Source organism: Perognathus longimembris, chromosome 26, assembly GCF_023159225.1.
Source record: "Perognathus longimembris pacificus isolate PPM17 chromosome 26, ASM2315922v1, whole genome shotgun sequence".
In the NCBI taxonomy this organism is placed as follows: domain Eukaryota; kingdom Metazoa; phylum Chordata; class Mammalia; order Rodentia; family Heteromyidae; genus Perognathus; species Perognathus longimembris.
Genome location: NC_063186.1, coordinates 7,467,721 through 7,485,933, shown reverse-complemented (window position 1 = coordinate 7,485,933; position 18,213 = coordinate 7,467,721). Strand labels below are relative to the sequence as shown.

General features: G+C 45.8%; 1 protein-coding gene across 3 annotated transcripts in view; it reads left to right on the top strand.

Moving 5' to 3' along the window:
- Atp2c1 (ATPase secretory pathway Ca2+ transporting 1) overlaps positions 1 to 18,213 on the top strand; it is a 100,103-nt gene that overhangs the window by 28,708 nt on the left and 53,182 nt on the right. The window contains exon 1 of one of the 3 annotated variants that reach the window (XM_048334909.1): positions 13,836 to 14,006. The exons of 1 other annotated variant lie outside the window; for it this stretch is intronic. In XM_048334909.1, coding sequence (XP_048190866.1) covers positions 14,001 to 14,006 — 6 coding nt within the window. In that variant the 5' untranslated portion in view covers positions 13,836 to 14,000. Of the gene's footprint in view, positions 1 to 13,835; positions 14,007 to 14,247; positions 15,516 to 18,213 lie in introns of those variants that run through there. One more of the 3 variants, XM_048334910.1, reaches the window with a different exon arrangement.

The following is an 18,213-nucleotide window of genomic DNA, read 5'->3' as shown; positions in this document are numbered from 1 at the left end:
TGTGTGTATATAAATATATATATATATATATTTTTTTTTTTTTTTACAAGAGCTAGAGATTAAAAGAAATTCCCTTCATGAAGGATGCTAGGCTGCTCCAGTTTACTCTCACTTAATCAAGGTGTCACACGTAAAAGAAAAATCTCTTGGGTGTGCACGTCTCAACATGCACTTGGCTTTGAAGTGGAAAGCCAGAGTTCTGGGTTGTCAGTCCAGGGATATCACAGTCTTCCTGGAGTGGGGGAGAAGGGAGGTGGTCAAGATGGAGCTGAATCTGTGCAATGTAAATGACGTGGTTCCTCCCCCTTCCTTCAGCGTTGTATGTTGTGTCTATGTGTGTGCTTGTCCTGGCAGTTGAACTTAAGAGTCTGGATACTCTCCCTTAGCTTTTTCCCCTCAAAGAGGGTGCTCTACTACTTGAGCCACACCTCCACTTCTGGCTTCTTGCTAGTAAAGTGGAGATAAGTCTCACAGGCTTTTCTTGCTCAGGCAGGCTTTGAACCGTGATACTCAGATTGCAAACTTTTTTTTTTTTTTTTTGGCCAGTCCTGGGCTTGGACTCAGGGCCTGAGCACTGTCCCTAGCTTCCTTTTTGCTCAAGGCTAGTGTTGGGGTTCTGGACACCCCCTTTCTCCCCCCACGGGGAGAATGGTAACCACAAACTCTATGAAAGAGCACCCAGCCTGGCCCTCCGCCAGCGGAAGGCCAAAGGCGTGCTCACATGGGCAAACGCTAAGTTGAGGACGGGTTGCTGAAGCTTCCCCTCCCCCCAGTTCCCCCCACATGTTACCGAGGGCGGAGGCGAAAAGGAAGGCATCAGGGACACGCTGCGGTGGTGAAAAGCGTCTCAAAGACTTTAATATGGAAGGGCACTTATATAGAAGTAATGGCGGGAAAGAAAGGGGGCTGGCCAAAGGGTCAGTCATAGGCTAGGGGTCACGTTCATCAAGTGACATCACGAAACTTCCCTTTGTGGGCGGGACAACCCCATCATGGTGGCACGCACGTGTTCACCTCCCAAGGGGTGGAGGTCAAAAGGTGGGAGGGGCTTCTATTGTCCCAAGGCTGGTGGAAGGGCAGTCTTTCCCAGGCCATAATAATCCCCAACAGGCTAGCACTCTGCCACTTGAGCCACAGCGCCCACTTCTGGCCATTTTCTGTATATGTAGTGCTGGGGAATCAAACCCAGGGCCTCATGTATACGAGGCAAGCACTCTTGCCACTAGGCCATATCCCCAGCCCCAGATTGCAAACTTTTGAGTAACCAGGATTACATTCACGAGCCACCCGTGCCTTGTACGACAGCCCTTGGATTGGTAGCCACCTTCATTCTTGTGACTTTATCGCCTATTACCTCCATCCCTGTGGCTGTGAAAAATTTCTTCTGTTTTTGCTGCCAGTCCTGGGGCTTGAACTCAGGGCCTACCTTAGTTTTTTTTTTTTTTTTCCACTTAAGGCTGGTGTTCTGCCACTTGAGCCACAGTTCCACTTCTGGCTTTTTGCTAGTTAATTGGAGCTAAGAGTCTCATGGACTTTTCCTGTCCTAGTTGGCTTCAAACCGTGATCCTCAGAGCTCAGCCTCCCCGAGTAGCTAGGATGACGGGCGTGAGCCACCAGCGCCTGGCTGTCGAATGATTTTATGTCCTTCTAGGCAGGGAATGCAACCCTTGTTCACTATTTGAGCCCTAGTGCCAAGCACCAATCTCACCTAGCAGATGCATTTTATGTAACTGAACGAATGAAAGGGGCGCTTCATAATTGGTAGAGAAGCCGTGGGGTTAGGAGTCTCCAGGGGGTTAAGATGCTCTTGTGCAAGGCAAGAGCTGGTTAAAAAAGAAAATAGGGCGGTTATCCTCAGGAAGCAGAGGCGAGTGAGGGCTAGAGGAGTTTATTATGGAGATAGGGGACTTGTATCTTTTTATTTTTTTTTTGGCCAGTCCTGGGGCTTGGACTCAGGGCCTGAGCACTGTCCCTGGCTTCTTTTTGCTCAAGGTGAGCACTCTGCCACTTGAACCACAGTGCCCACTTCTGGCCATTTTCTGTATATGTGGTGCTGGGGAATCGAACCCAGGGCCTCATGTATACGAGGCAAGCGCTCTTGCCACTAGGCCATATCCCCAGCCCGATATGGGACTCGTGTTGGAGGTTAAGAGCTGTGCCCGAGCTCACACAGCTCCCGTGTGTCAGTGCTGGGATGGGCATTTCACTCACTCCACTCCTGTGTTCTTTCCAGTGTTTATTATGAGGCTGGAGTAGAGGCAAAGAAAAAGGACATATGGGCAGAAAGAAAGAAAGAAAGAAAAGAACTCTCCAGACTATGCATTAAATAGCAGCCTTGGATGAAAGACTAAGACAGAAAAGAAGCCCCCCTCCCCCCCCACCATTTTTTTTTTTTTTTTTGGTGCCACTCTTGGGGCTTAAACATGGGGCCCGGGGTTCTGTCCCTTAAGTTTTTAATCACTCCAGGTGGGTGCTCTGCCCCTTGAGCCACACCTCTACGTCTGGCTTTTAGGTGGTTCATTGGAGACAAGAATCTCACAGACTTCCCTGCCCAAGCTGGATTCAAACTGGGATCCTCAGATCTCAGCCTTCTGTGGTGCTAGAATGACAGGCGTGAGCCACCCGTGTCTGCCTTGAGGAGCCTGTTGTTTTGGTGTTTTATTTATTTATTTAAATTTGCCAGTCCTGGGGACTGAACTCCGGGCCTGAGCACTATATCCCTGGCTTCTTTTTGCTCAAGGCTAGCACTCTACCCCTTGAGCCACAGCGCCAGTTCTGGCTTCTTCCATATATGTGGTGCTGAGGAATCGAACCCAGGGCTTCATGTATACGAGGCAAGCGCTCTACCACTAGGCCATATTCCCAGCCCCTTGGTGGTGGTGTTTGTTGAGTAAGAGTCCTGCTGTGTAGCCCAGCTTGGCGTCATACTCATGATCATGCCCCCCGCCTTGGGCTCCCTTGGTGCTGGGGTTATAGCTGTGCCCCACAATACCTGCTGAGACCTCTCCTTTGGCAGGCATTACCCTCCTCCTTGTACAGGGCCCCGGAAGAGGAGAGCAGAGGAAGGGATCAGAAAACACACCGGCTAATTGAGCAGACAGGCTTGTGAGATGATTTTGCCTCATCATGCCTTGCTGTCTTGAATAGAAAAGAAAAAACAACAACTTCTTTCTGAATAAGAAATGTCATCCAAGAGCTGACCTGACAAGTCTGGGCTCTTTCACAGTGAAGCTGCTTAAAATATGGAGAGCGATGTTTGGAGCTGGGGGGGGGGGGGGGACACGTCCTGCGACGCCATTTTAATGATGGAATAGAATTGAATTCTGTGCTACAGGCTGCTCGCCACAGTTTCTCCTCAGCCACCCCGCGTGCGGGTGGCTCACGCCTGTCATCCTAGCTACTCAGAAGGTTGAGATCTGAGGATCATAGTTCAAAGCCAGCCCCAGCAGGAAAGTCTGAGACTGTTTTATCTCCAGTGAACCACCAAAAAGCCAGAAGTGGAGGTGTGGCTCAAGTGGTAGTGTCAACCTTGAGGGAATAAGCTAAGGAATAGTGCACAGGTTGTGAGTTCAAGTCCTGGTATTCCCCCCCCCCCGCCCCCAATTATCCATGTATAATTTAAGATACAGGGCTGAGATTTTATATGTCATTCCTGTGGAGGATTTGTAGAATTATATGTAAGGTAGCACTGCTGTATGCATGTATGAAGTTGAGCCTTATTATTCCTATTAAATATGACATTAAAACTTCAACTATTTCATCATGGTAATTGCAAAACTCCTGTATTTAATGGAAAACAAAAGGTATGTATTTACTGTCTTCCCACCCCAAGCCCCCTCCCCCCAAAGGAAGAAAGCTACCAGTGTTTTTTCCCCTTACCTAATAAGACACTTAAGTGTTATAGTTGAGAGAGACCATGGTGATTAATGGCTTGTAGGCATCAGCACCTCGGGTGTGGAGCGATTACCAACGGATGCCACAACTCTTTAATATGTGAGAGTCCGTGGCACCGGATAGGTCAGTCAGAGAGAGGAGGGTGAATTCCGGCCTGAGCCAGTCTCGGCTCTTCATCGCACTGAATGAAGTAGGGGATGTTCTTCCTTGTGTATGACTTAAGCCAAATGATGAGAGATGGAAATATTCTGGTGCTGCTAAACCTCAAAGGTCCTCATTACCTTTGCCTCCATTTGTCTTTAAAAGAAATTATCTTTAAGCTGGGCTCACGCCTGTCACCCCAGCTACTCAGGAGGCTGAGATCTGAGGGTCATGGTTTGAAGCCAGCCAGAGAAGGAAAGCCCTCGGGATTAGGGATTATTTGCAAATACAGATATCAAACTCCTATATAATTCCAATATATATATATATATATATATATATATATATATATGTATTTTTTTTTTTGCCAGTCCTGGGCCTTGGACTCAGGGCCTGAGCACTGTCCCTGGCTTCTTTTTGCTCAAGGCTAGCACTCTGCCACTTGAGCCACAGCGCCACTTCTGGCTTTTTCTATATATGTGGTGCTGAGGAAGCAAACCCAGGGCTACATGTATATAAGGCAAGCACTCTTGCCACTAGGCCATATCCCCAGCCCCCTCCAATTAATATTAAACACACCATTTGCTATCCTTTGAAGGATGAGGAGTTAACACATACAGAGAGCATATTGTTGCTGCTCAAGAACACATGGTGAAAAGGCCTAAAGAAATCCATTAAGATGCAGTCAAACCTTTGCAAACTCATCTGTTCTTTGCAATTATAATAACATAGCTACTCTAACTTGTCTGATTCTCTGGGGAAAAAGTCATCTTTAAAAAAAAATTGGAGGGAGGGCTGGGAATATGGCCTAGTGGCAAGAGTGCTTGCCTCCTACACATGAAGCTCTCGGTTCGATTCCCCAGCACCACATATACGGAAAACGGCCAGAAGGGGCGCTGTGGCTCAGGTGGCAGAGTGCTAGTAGCCTTGAGCAGGAAGAAGCCAGGGACAGTGCTCAGGCCCTGAGTCCAAGACCCAGGACTGGCAAAAAAAAAATAAAAAAAAAATTGGAGGGGGCTGGGAATGTGGCTTAGGGGTAGAGTGCTTGCCTAGTATGCATGAAGCCCTGGGTTCGATTCCTCAGCACCACATACACAGAAAAAGCCGAAGTGGTGCTGTGGCCCAAGAGGTAGTAGAGTGCTAGCCTTGAGCAAAATGAAGCCATGGACAGTGCTCAGGTCCTGAGTCCCAAGCCCCAGGACTTGAAAAGAAAAAAAAAAAGGTATCTTAGTCTTATATAATGAATATATAAGCTTGCAATCAAATGTTTAAAATAAAAAGACTATGAATAATGTACAACTCATTGACAAGCTACACACACGCACACACACACACACACAAACACACACGTGCAAAGACCCTGTTTCAAGAATGGCATTCTCAATTTGCTTTGTGGAGAAACTATTTTCTCTCTTCTTTCATCTTCCTGGTACTGTGGAAGCCTAGTACCCTTGGTCAATGAGGCATTGTTCCAAAGGGCCTGACCTGGGCTGAAAAAGAACAAAGACTGACTTCAGGGCTGGGATTCCAAGAGCAGCTCCATTACTAGGAATTGATGTGGAACTTTTGCCCAAACTCTGGCTACGCTAATATGATACTCCTATTACCTAGTAGGGGAGAAATATGATCTCTTTATGATCTTAATGCTTTCTTCCTCTTGTACTTAAAAAAACACACACACCCAAATCAGCTTTACACCAGGGTGTCCATTCAAAATTTCAAAGCCCTATATAAGTATACTGCTTTTTTGGTGTATGTGGTACTGAGGAATTGAACCCAGGGCTTCATGCATGCTAGACAAGCACTAAGCCACCTTCCCAGCCTTCAGGGGTCTTTTTTTTTTTTTTTTTTGCCAGTCCTGGGGCTTGAACTCAGGGCCTGTGCACTGTCTGTGGCTTCTTTTTGCTCAAGACTAGCACTCTACCTCTTGGAGCCACTTCCAGCCTTTTCTGTGTACGTGGTGCTGAGGAATTGAACCGAGGGCTTTGTGCATGCTAGGCAAGCAGTCTACCGCTAAGCCACATTCCCAGCCCCGCCTTCACAGCTTCTTAATCAACTATTTTCAACCTCGGCAGTCCCATGTCTACTGTTACATGTTTACTAATGCACAAAATGAGTAAGTGATACTCTTGCTCTATGAATATGATCTAAGATGTTATCAATTAACTTCTTTCTTCCTTAGATGCTTACTGATTAAGTTGATGTGGCAACTGAGAATTTTAGTTGCTGATTTAAATTCGGTAACGTAAAAAAAGGATGTAATAGTTATGTCCTCTATATATCACTCTTAGGAGGTTTTAATATTAAAGAAAAAAGTTTCCCTTGCCCCTTCTCTGGTTAATATGCCAATACGATCTTAAAGACTCAGAATGAAATGGGTACTCTTAATATTGTGGAGTGGTTTTTAGATAGTAGGACATATGTTCAATAGGTATTGTGTTGATTTCTCAACACAGCATGTTAATGAACATGTCTCAATTACCTATTGAATAATCTCTCTAAAATGCCTGCCTGTGGTTATTTATTCATAAGATTACACTTGTATTTTAGCAGCACTTTCCAACTCTTGAAAAGGGCAAGGGATTCTTGAACAGCTTCGGCTTGGAATGTGAATTTCCCAGTCATGGTTTCTGAAGGCTAAAGAAAAACAAGGAATAGGCACTGACATGACCAAGAATGACCAGAAAGAAAATGACTTTATGGGGCTGGGGATATGGCCTAGTGGCGAGAGAGCTTGCCTCGTATACATGAGGCCCTGGGTTCGATTCCCCAGCACCACATATACAGAAAATGGCCAGAAGGGGCGCTGTGGCTCAAGTGGCAGAGTGCTAGCCTTGAGCAAAAAGGAAGCCAGGGACAGTGCTCAGGCCCTGAGTCCAAGGCCCAGGACTGGCCAAAAACAAACAAACAAACAGAAAATGACTTCATGTATTAATCAGTGTAGTCTTGCCTATCATCAAATGAGCTATAGGGAGATGTCCTACAGTTAGGAACCAGGCTCTACTGAGGTTGCCACGTTGAATTCAACCAAACAAGGTGAGCTGCAAAAGGTCCTTCAGCCAGCAGGGTGACTTCTACTTCATTGTCTAATGTACTGGAAACACACTGGGAATGGAAGCCAGCACCTAGGCTCTTTGAGACTGAATACTGGGACAGTTGTGCGGGGGGCTTCACTGGTGGGAGTCGTAGGTTGATCAGTTGTACGAAGCAATAACCAAGACCAGTCTGTTTGCCCACAGGTGCTGTAAAGGAATTATGTCACCGTGTCTTGACCAGTCCTGACAAGTCCTCCATAGGAATGTGTGGTGTGGTTGATTAGTGAAAGTTAACCCTTACTTCCCCCAAAGAAATGTAAATATTTTCAGTAATATATATCATGCTGTCATATTGTCTTTGTATTTTTCTGGGCTTAAAAGAGCAGTTTTGGGTATAGCTTGTGGTAGAGTATGGGTTTAGTATGGGTGGGGTCCTGAGTTTGATCCCCAAATTACACAAGAATAAAAAACTATGGTGTATCCTGCTGGCAGCTCACAGGTGTGAATCCCAGCTACTGAGGAAGCTCAGATCTGAGCACTGTGGTTCAAAGTCAGCCTTCGCAGGAAAGTCTGAGACTCTTGAATTAGCCATCAAAAAAGCAGGGAGTGTGGGGCTGGGAATGTGGCTTAGCGATAGAGCGCTTGCCTACCACACATGAAGCCCTGGGTTCCATTCCTCAGCACCACATACACAGAAAAAAGCCAGAAGTCACGCTCTGGCTCAAGTGGTAGAGTGTTATTAGCCTTGAACAAAAAGAAGCTCAAGGACAGTGCCTAGGCCCTGAGTTCAAGCCCCTGGACTGGCCAAAAAAAAAAAAAAAGTGACATACAGGCAGGGCAGTTACATAAGTCAGGCAGGGAGTACATTTCTTTTTGGCAATGTCACCCCTTCCCTTGCTCACTGTTTTCCCCTCCCATTGTAAATTGAGTCTTGTAAATGTCTTTGATATGGGGGCCTGTATTTTGCATAATATATTCACTGGTATTGGATGGTTGGTTAAAGCCAGGGCCAAACATCAGGATTCTCATAAAAGCCTTGGGCTATTTCTGTGCTCTGTATCTCCCTCTTAAATTTATGATCATATTTTTTTTTGCCTTTTTTTTCTTATTTATTCTCACAATAGGAAACTCAGTGGAGAGAGATGATTTCTGCAGGGGGCAGGGATGGAAGGACATGGGACAAATTCAGGCAAAGATGCAAACTTTGCAAACAACAACAACAACAACTATTTGGGCTATTTCTACTTGGGCTAGAAAACTTTCTAGGTGCAAAACATGTCATTTTGAAAGTATGAGGAAATGAAACCTTTCCCAAAGCTCTCTCAGGCCCCAGTAGGCATCAGGGTGAAGAGATTGAAAAATATTTCTGGTGTGAAATTGAGAAAGCATTTAGATGGAGGTAAGAGGCCTAGTAATAATCACCAACGCAGCCGGGGGCCCAGCAAATACCATATGGATTGTGTCTCATCATTTCCACCCAACCTTCAGCAAAAAAGCTTTCAGAGCTGGTACAAGATATTGGCCAGTGGCAATTTAACTTGGCAACTCTATGAGGCAAACACTCTTGCCACTAGGCCATATTCCCAGCCCAACTTGGCAATTCTAATGCCTGCCTGCATATCAACAGTTTCCCAGTTGTCTTGTCCAGTAATTAAGAGGAAATCTTTTGATTCCTAAGGTAATGACTGAAGACTGTACTGGAAATTATAGCACTTTGTCAGGTATTAATTTGCATGGCTGTCCAAATGCAAACTACCAGGCTTGGCTGAAATTACACACATGCATGTTATCAACTACCTTAACCTGTTATCTTTTGGTATCAAATGGGCACCTGGGCTCAAAATCTGGGTGTGAAATCTTTTCAGCTCCGGGCAGCTCTTTCACTGAGTAGAACTTAAGTCCTGTTGGAACTGAGCTGTGTTAGTTAACTCTTTTGTGGTTTTGGAGATATATACTGGTTTATTTATTTAGGTTAAAAATATCAATGTCTTCATTCCTCTGCTTTGCAGAAGTTTGGATTTTTTAAAAATTTATTTATTAATTGAACACAACTTTTTTGGACAGGGTGTTGTGCAAAAAGGGTACAGTTACATAGTAGGGCAGTGTGTACATTTCTTGTGATATCTTACGCCCTGTTTTTCTTTCCCTTCTCTAGGTCAGGTAGACATATATACAATATACAATGTATCAAGAACATATACAGTAGCCACGTGGCCGCACCCAAGAAAATTCGCCTGGGGCTTTAAATGCAATGTCGATATTAGACAATATGTCGACAGTAGTCTTATATGAACGTACATACATAGATTTTGAGCTATTGTATTCCCCTGAGAGGTCAATTTTTGGCCTTTATGTGTTGAGTAATTGTTTGGTTTTAGTTACATACTGTTGGGTCGCTGCCCCAATGCTGTGGGAAATACCATTTGACAAGCAGTTTTTGGTTTCACAGACTTGGTCTCTACTTAGTCTCTCCATCTCCCTTTCTTAACATATATCAGGGAGATCATGCCCCTTTGTTTTCTGTGCTCTAGGCTTGTCTCGCTCAACATTATTTGTTCGAGTTCTGACCATTTCCCTGCGAATAACAATTTTTCACCATTCCTAATCGCTATGTAGTATTCCATTGTGTATAGGTACCATATTTTTTGGATCCATTCGTCTGTGGAGGGGTATCTGGGTTGTTTCCATATTTCAGCTATTGTGAATTGTGCCGCGATAAACATGGAAGTACAAATGTCTTTTTGAGGGGCTGGGAATATGGCCTAGTGGCAAGAGAGCTCGACTTGTATACATGAAGCCCTGGGTTCGAATCTCCAGCACCACATATCTAGAAAACTGCCAGACATGGCGCTGTGGCTCAAGTGGCAGAGTGCTAGCCTTGAGCGGGAAGAAGCCAGGGACAGTGCTCAGGCCCTGAGTCCAAGGCCCAGGACTGGCCAAAAAAAAACAAAAACAAATGTCTTTTTGATATCTTGGGTTTTGCTGTTTAGGATAGATGCCTAGGAGTGGTATGGCTGGGTCATAGAGTAGGTCTATATTGAGCTTTTTGAGAAACCTCCATATTGTTCTCCAAAGTGGTTGTACTAATTTGCACTCCCACCAACAATGGAGAAGGGTTCCTCTTTCCCCGCACCCCCTCCAGCATTTGTTGTTGCCTGAGTTCAGAGTATAGGCCATTCTAAGAAGTTTGGATTTTTAGTTTGATTGTTGGAAGCAAGCAGCAAAGTCAAAGTGGAATCATGTTTATTTAATGAACATACATTTGCACTCTACTTTATTCCCCTTCTTATGAGGTGGAGACTGCTAGCACATGACAGGTTAGTTGGGTCAGAGGAGATAGAGAAGGAAGGTTTCAAAAGCTTGTAACCTAAGCATTTCCCTTCTGCTTTGGTTTAAATAGTGTTAATGAGTGTCCTCTTTCATATACAAGATAGCAAACATGCTCTTTCCTTAAAGTTGGTCAGTTGGTTGGCTTCCGGAGAGCGGTAGTGTGGTACAGTATAGAAAGCCATTCTATACAGAGATGTTGAAGAGGTTCAAGGATCAACTAAATGAACTAGCTATCACTTCTAAGCCTTTGATGCCTCTGAACCTAGGATAATGACTGAGGTATGTAACAATCCTGGATAAAGTTTGGCCATATCCAGTTTTTTTTTTTTCCCTTTCTTTTGGCTTAGCAATAGGGACAATGGCTTTCATAATTCAGACAACCTAAGTTAAGATTTTAGTGTAAGTCACTGTATGCACTATAAGTATTTAAGGTAGTTATGTTAGTTATGTTAAGGTAGTTATTGTTAGCAACTGAAGTACAATAGAAAGTTCTGAAAAGTTGCTTTAAGCAAAATGTTTTCAAGGGCTGGGAATGTAGCTCAACCGTAAAGCATTTGCCTCTCAATACAGGAGGCCCTTGTTCCATCCTCAAATACACAAGGTTAAAAGAAAGTTTTAGCTATTTAAAACAATCTGATGACTAACTTTATACAATGGAATCACTGTTTACTTTGAAAGCACATATTTTAACATCAAATATTCATAGTAATAATTTCCTACTTTAGGTTATTGATGTGTTCAGTATGATGATACAATAGAATGTTTTAATAGGTACAGTACCTATCAACTAATTGATTATAACAGCAAAATAGCACATTTATTGGTGCAAACCATAGGCTTATGCTACTAGGCAGACAAAAAAATCACTAAGCACACAAGCCAAAGTGGATGATGGGAGTAACTGTTAGCAAGGAATCAAGATAATGGTGCATTTTTGGAAAAACAATCTTGCTGAATAAAAAGCAGTATGTGTGTGTGCGCATGTGCACGCCAGTACTTGAACTTGAACTCAAGACATCATACAACCTTGCTTGGTTTCCTCTGCTCCCACCAAATTCATACCTTAATGAGGGTTTTTTGGTGGTTATTTAGAGATGAATCACAGAGTTTTCTGCCTTGGCTGGATTTGAACTGTGATCCTCAGATCTCAGCCTCCTGAGTAGCTAGGATTACAGGTGCCACTAGTACCTGGAATTATTTTTTTCCTCTTCTTTCTTCTGTTTTTTTTTTTCTTTTCTTTTCCACAGAGATGAAGCTTTTCTGATCTTTTGATCCTAAACTAACTTAAATGGGAAACAAACAGGAAACCAGGAAACCCAAGTCCTTATGTTATATTGAGCAAGTGGCTAACTTAAATGGGAAACAAACAGGAAACCAGGAAACCCAAGTCCTTATGTTATATTGAGCAAGTGGCTAGACAGTACAGTGAGATCATGCTACGAGACCTTAGGGAAGAGGCAAATTTCCAATGGGTATTAGATGCTGCTGGAGAGAGAGAAAAAATTACAGCCTGCATGTGTGTAGGTGACAAATTTTGGAGTTGTGTGTGTGTGTGTCTGTGTCTTCTGAGGATGCAGCAAGAACAGAGCAGGGGGGTTTTAGCGGGCTTACCTGGGTCTAGCTCACAAAGATTACCAATCCAATGGTCCATCTCCAAAGGGTCAGTGTGCGGTGCTGGGTCAGTAGGAACGTTCACGCGCGCGCGCGTGTGTGTGTGTGTGTGTGTGTGTGTGTAAGGCCCAGGGTGACTGGTGCCCGCCCTGCAGCCCCGATGGCTGGATGACTTGCTTTTCTGGTCGCAGTCCTAGCTCGCTCTCTTTGGTTCCACACAGGTGACAGTTTTAAAATGGTCCAGGAGGCCCTGATCGGGCCCCGACACGGAACCCCGGACACTAAAGCGGGCCCCTAAGCGGAGGGAACTTGGGAAATTCATCCCCCCCGCCTCCCTCCCCATGACCTGGTCTCAGACGGAGTGGGGTGGGTGGGCGGGGGGGGGCCGTGTGCAGGACCCCCCCACCTCCCCGCGTGGCCTACCGAGCTGCTGCCGGCCGCCGGGCCGCGGGGTTGCAGGAACGCCATCGCCGCGGTGGAGAGCGGCCACGACGGCGTCGCTCCCCTCAGGCCTTTCGCGGCCGCCTCCCGGCAAAGCATGGCCGGAGCGGGGCCTGGGGTGAGGAGGGAGCGGCGGGCCTCGAACCCTCGAGCTTAGCGGGTGTGTAGAAAACGGTTCCGAGAGGAAAATGGTCATCAAAGAGCCAGCCAGGCAGCCAGCCACTCGGCACCGTCGCCGACTTCGCCCAAGCCGCGCGCACGCACGCGCGCTCGCGCTTTTTTCCTTCTGCCTCGGGAACCGTTCTGCCGCACCGCGTCCACGTCGGGCCGGGCCTCCCTCTCAGGACACACGGACTCACTTCCGGTTCGCGGCTGCGGAGCGCGCCTGCGCCTGCGCGCGCCTCTCCGGAGCGGAAGTCGTAGCGATAAAGCTCCGTCTCCCACTCTCCCCCCCCCCCCACTTCCTCCGCCCAATCACCCTCGCTCGCACGCACGCACGCGCGCGCGCACGCGCACGCAGGAGCCCCCCCGGGAGAGCGCGGCGCTCCGGGCAGCTGGGAGGGGGAGGGCGAGCGGGCGGGCGGCGGGGAGGGGCGGAGCGCGGGAGGAGGAGGCGGGTGTGGACCTGCGCGAAGCCGGGCGCCGCCGACGGTGACGGGGTCTCCTCCCCCCCCGTTCTCCCCGCACCTTTTCTCCTCCTTCCCCCCCACCCTCCGCCCGTCCGCCCGCCCGCCCCACCGCGCGGGCTCCCGCCGGCCGCCGCTCCGCCCCGCCTGAGGCGCGCGGGGCGCCCCGCGAGTGAGTCCCCGCAGCCCGGAGGTGGGCTGTGCGTGTGTGTGTGTCGGGGGGGGGGGAGGAGTCCCGGGGTGCGGGGGGGGAGCTGTGGGGAGGAGAGTCGCATAACTATGATGTCTTGACACCCCCTCCCTTATTTCTAGAAACTTCCAGACCCTGAGGGAGGTGTCGGGGAGGAGGGGGGGGGACGTCCGGGGATGCCCTGACTGGACCGACGGGTCTGGGGCGCCGCCCGGCCGGTGTGAGCCCGGGGCGGGGGCGCGTGGTGTGTGTGTGTGTGTGTGGGTGGGGGGGGGGTCGCCCTCCCTCAGCCCCCTCTCCCTCCCTCCCTCCCTCCCACCCCGCTCCCGTCAGCGCCGCTCTCTCTCTCTCTCTCCCCGGTTTCTCTTGCAGATGCCGCTGCTGCTTGGGGTGGTGGGGCGCAGCCGTGGGACTGCAGGCCGGGCGCGGGGGTGACGGCCTGGGGCTCCGGGGGGCCGCGCGCTCTCGCCGCCGTCCTCCTCCTCCTCCTCCCTCCTCCTCCTCCTCCCCCTCCCTCCTCCTCCTCCTTCCCCCCTTCTCGCTCCTCTCCCTCCTCCCCTCGCTCCTCTCCCTCCTCCCCTCCCCTTCTCCTCCTCCCCTCGCTCCTCTCCCTCCTCCACCTCCCCTCCTCCTCGTCGTCGTCGTCCTCCTCCTCCTCCTCTATTCCCAGTGTGGCCCTGGCTGACACTAAAGACTTTGTAGCATCCACCCGAGTGCAGTTTCCGATGGAAAATGAAGGTAAAAGGCCCCTGGGCCGGATGGGGTGGCGAATGCACAGTGAAGGGGTGTGGTGTGGTTTGCTTTTTTTTTTTTTATTCTTTACCACCTTTTTCTTGGCGATATATATATGTATAATATGTATATTATATATACATATACACACACATATATAATTTTGGTCTCTGCATGTGAAGTGTCAGAATATTTGCTTTCCAGGGGTGCTTCGCTAGTTTTCCGTTTGGCAACCTGACCATTTTGGAGATGAAGGTTTTAAGGAGAGGGTGTTCGCTTGATTTCTTTTCTTTTTTTTGCTTTCCTGGGGAAATTTCTTAATTTTTTGAGCGTAGGGAACGAGCCAGGAAGTTTTCCTTTTTTAATTGTTGGGTAGTAGCTGTGCATGTTTTAAATCGGTATTTAGAAAGGAATCACCCGAAGGGAATTGGAAATGGGAAGGTGGAAGGTGGATGGGTGTTTTCTCTGTGCGTTTGTGTATTCCAGTTTGGATCCTAAGTGCTTGGATTGAATTCAGTCATGGAGAAGAATGGGATTTCTAAAGATTATTTCTAGCATGGGGTTGGGTGCGGGGGGAGGACACCAACTGCATTGTTTTTCGGTACACAACAAACCAGCTGAGTTTGATGAAATCTTCGGAAGCCATTAGGCTTCTTAAAGTTCCGCCCTGTTTCAAAACCTCGTTTAGGAGGCTGACAGGGGAACCTGTTAGTCCGTGCTATACGCTTTAGGTGATTACTCACCTATTACTCGATTCCTTTGACCTTATTGAAATAATGTTTCATACACAGCGCTGGCATTTTTGTTAATTGTTGAATAACTGAATAAATGCCTCCCCCGCCCCCCCCCCCAGCTGTATTAACTATCTCATTCTTTGGATTGACTTCTGGCTTGTATGTGATCAATTTTTCTACCCCCCCCTTTTTTTTCTTTCTTCTTTTTGGTTAGACCTGGATTGCAAAGATGCTATAAAAGCTACTTCTCACATGAGTTGTTTCTTTTTTTCCCTTGTGCCTGTAAAATCTGTATCTGGTAGAATGGAGTTGCAGTGGAGCTGCTAGCTGCTAATTTGCTTTTCCATTGTTGAGAATGTAAACTGGATTGTCTAAGTAGGACCAGTGATTTAAAAGTAGGCCTTTCTTAAAGATGCAGCTATGTGTTTTGCTAGCTGAGATCCCTGGCATATGTAGGAAATATGATGAGAGGCATGATTATATTACCCAATTTTAGTCTGGATGGATAATTGGTGGAAGACATTTTCTGAAATACCAAAGTATGTAACTGAAGGGGAGTTACACTGACTAATTGGATCTTGAGAAACAGCATTTGAAGGCGGTAATATTTTTGTCTGGTGGTATGGAAAATTGTTTTTCTAAGGCTTTTTTCCCCCTCTTTTGTCTTTATAGATTTGATAAAGGTGAGTCTATTTTGCATGAGACAGGATTGAATGCATTCATATAAGCTGTTTTTTGGTGGGAACATCTCTCAGCAGCATCTGAAACTTGGTGTGCATTTGTAAGCTTCTATTTTGAGAATGTTACCAGATTTAAGAGGGTAGCCCCCTGTAGGCGGTTTCTTTTCTTTTCTTTTCTTTTTTTTGCCAGTCTTGGGGTTTGGACTCAGGGCCTGAGCACTGTCCCTGGCTTCTTTTTGCTCAAGGCTAGCACTCTGCCACTTGAGCCACAGCACCACTTCTGGCCTTTTTGTATATATGTGGTGCTGAGGAATCGAACCCAGGGCTTCATGTATACTAGGCAAGCACTTTACTACTTGGCCATATTACCAGCCCCTGTAGGCAGTTTCTTGACTCTTGGTTTTCTGGATGTTATGGGAGGAAGTAATAAAGCTTGACCATCATTATTTACCAAGGTGAGAGGTGTTATGAGGTAGCACCGTGCTATCTGCTTGTGTCTGTATTTTATGGCCAAATATGAATCATAAGAAAAGATTGAGCAAGTCTGAAAATTTGGGGAGCTTTCTGCCCTATGATTTTTTTGACCACGAGACTATTTTTTCTTAAACCTTACTCTCTGCACATGTTTTCTTGTTTAAAAAAAAATAATGATTTTTTTTAAAGAAGAACTTGTAGATGACTGAGGCATTTTCAGAACCAGTTGACTGCCCTAAATGTATAGATACTTCTTGCCGTTTTATAGTTTGTACCTCCCTTTGAGCTGGTGGTACTATCAGCAGTTTAGAATTGTGAAACAAATGTATTTAAATCTTACCTTGTGACTTTATGGAAATCACTTTTTGCGCCTCTGTTTCCTCATCTATAAGTTGGGTTGATAAGGTCATAAAGTTGAGAGGTTTACATGTGTAAGTTTTCTTTGGGAAGGAGGAAAGTATTGAAGAGCATGGCATGTTGAGCTTACCATTATTTCCTCTTGTGCAAATGATTCCAGCTCTCTGGGAGTCAGCATCTTCACCTAAGAGTAAGAGTAATGATAGAACCTACTTTAGGAGGTTGTTGTGAGCACTTAGAATGAGTCTAGCATATAGTAAGTGCTCAGAATGTTAGTAAGTAGCCTAGCCCACTGTTTGATGCATACTAATATGTTACCTGATGTTAATGTTGTGAACAGTGATTTTTGGGAGGAGGGAGCAGACGCCGGGCCAAAATGCTGTGGTTGAAATTGTACTATTCATTAAATAAGGGATTTCTCTAGTGTTAGCCCTTTACATAGAAAAAAAGGTAGGGTTTTACTAAGAAGCCAGGAGATGGGTAAAACAGGCAAGTAATCAATCAGTCTTAAAAACCAGCCCATAACGTGCATCTGAGCTGAATTATCTGTAAATGGGAAGGTTGGTGCAAAGGCTGGCACACATCTCTTCATTTCACAAGTGGTGCAGACACATATCTGTAGATGTGAGCGGGATAGGATGGAAGGTTCTTGGATACCATACCATACCATACCATACCATACCATACCATACCATGTCTGTAGTGGTGAGGAAAATAGTTGTGCCCTTTACTCCCCTTCAGCAGTGGTAGTATTTTTTTTTTTCTTGGCACCTAAATTTGGATTTTTCTTTTAGGGTCCCTTTGAAACTGTCAGGAAAGCTTTATTATTATTATTATTATTATTATTATTATTATTTTCCTGTTTTTAGCCGGAGACTCCAGGATGCTTCATAAATACTTCTGTCATTCAACTAGGAGCATTTGAAGTATTAATTTCCTGGATTTCAGGGACTAAACCTAGGTATTGCTTGTTGGTTAAGATTGTATCCAGATCTTTTGGAAGTCCTTCTTACATGTTTGCTTCCAGTTAAATTTAGTAATCTGAGAGGCACACATGCAGCTCTTTTCCTGGGTTTTAAAAATAGTTGACATGTTTAAAGGGTTGGCTTACTAAAAAAGATACTTCTAGCTGGAGGATTGTGCAAATAGTGTTTCTTCTCATTAGTAGAATTACTCTTTGAAACAAAGTTGGTCTTTTCCAAGGTAAACAAAAAAGTAATGTAAATTTCATCCACATGTAACCTTAATGCTGCTTAAATGTGTCTTTAGTAAATACAAGTGTAATAATATTAAGGATTTTAGGGTATAATTAATTCAAGATTATAGATAAAGCTATTAAATCCAGAAAGCATCTCCTTTATAGATATTTGAAGATGATAGTCTGTGTCTGTATATCTGTATATATATTACACGGATGTACGTATATATATGTATATATGTGTATCTATGTGTTAAGTGGTGCTCTGCCACTTCAGCTTCACTTCCAGGCAGGTTCATTGCTAGTTATTTTGGAGATGGAGTTTTGTGGACTTTTCTACCTGGCTAACCTTGAACCACAGTGCTCTAGGATTGCAGGTATGAGCCATTGGTGCCTGGCCTGGTTTTTGAGATAGAGTCTTGTTGAAGTTTCTTACTTGGTTGATCCTTTTTTTTTTTTTTTTTTGCCCATCCTAGGGCTTGAACTTGGGGCCTAGGCACTGTCCGTGAGCTTTGTTTGCTCAAGGCAAGCATTCTACCACTTTGAGCCACAGCTCCACTTCCAATTTTCTGGAGATAATTAATTAGAATCATTAATTCTAGAGATAATCTCTCATAGTTAATTGGAGATAGAAGTCTCATGGACTTCCCTGTACAGCCTAGTTTTGAAATGTGATCCTCAGATCTCAGCCTCCTCAGTAGCTAGGATTACAGGCATGAGCCACTGTACTTAGCACTAAGTTGATATTCTTTTTTTTTTTGGCCAGTCCT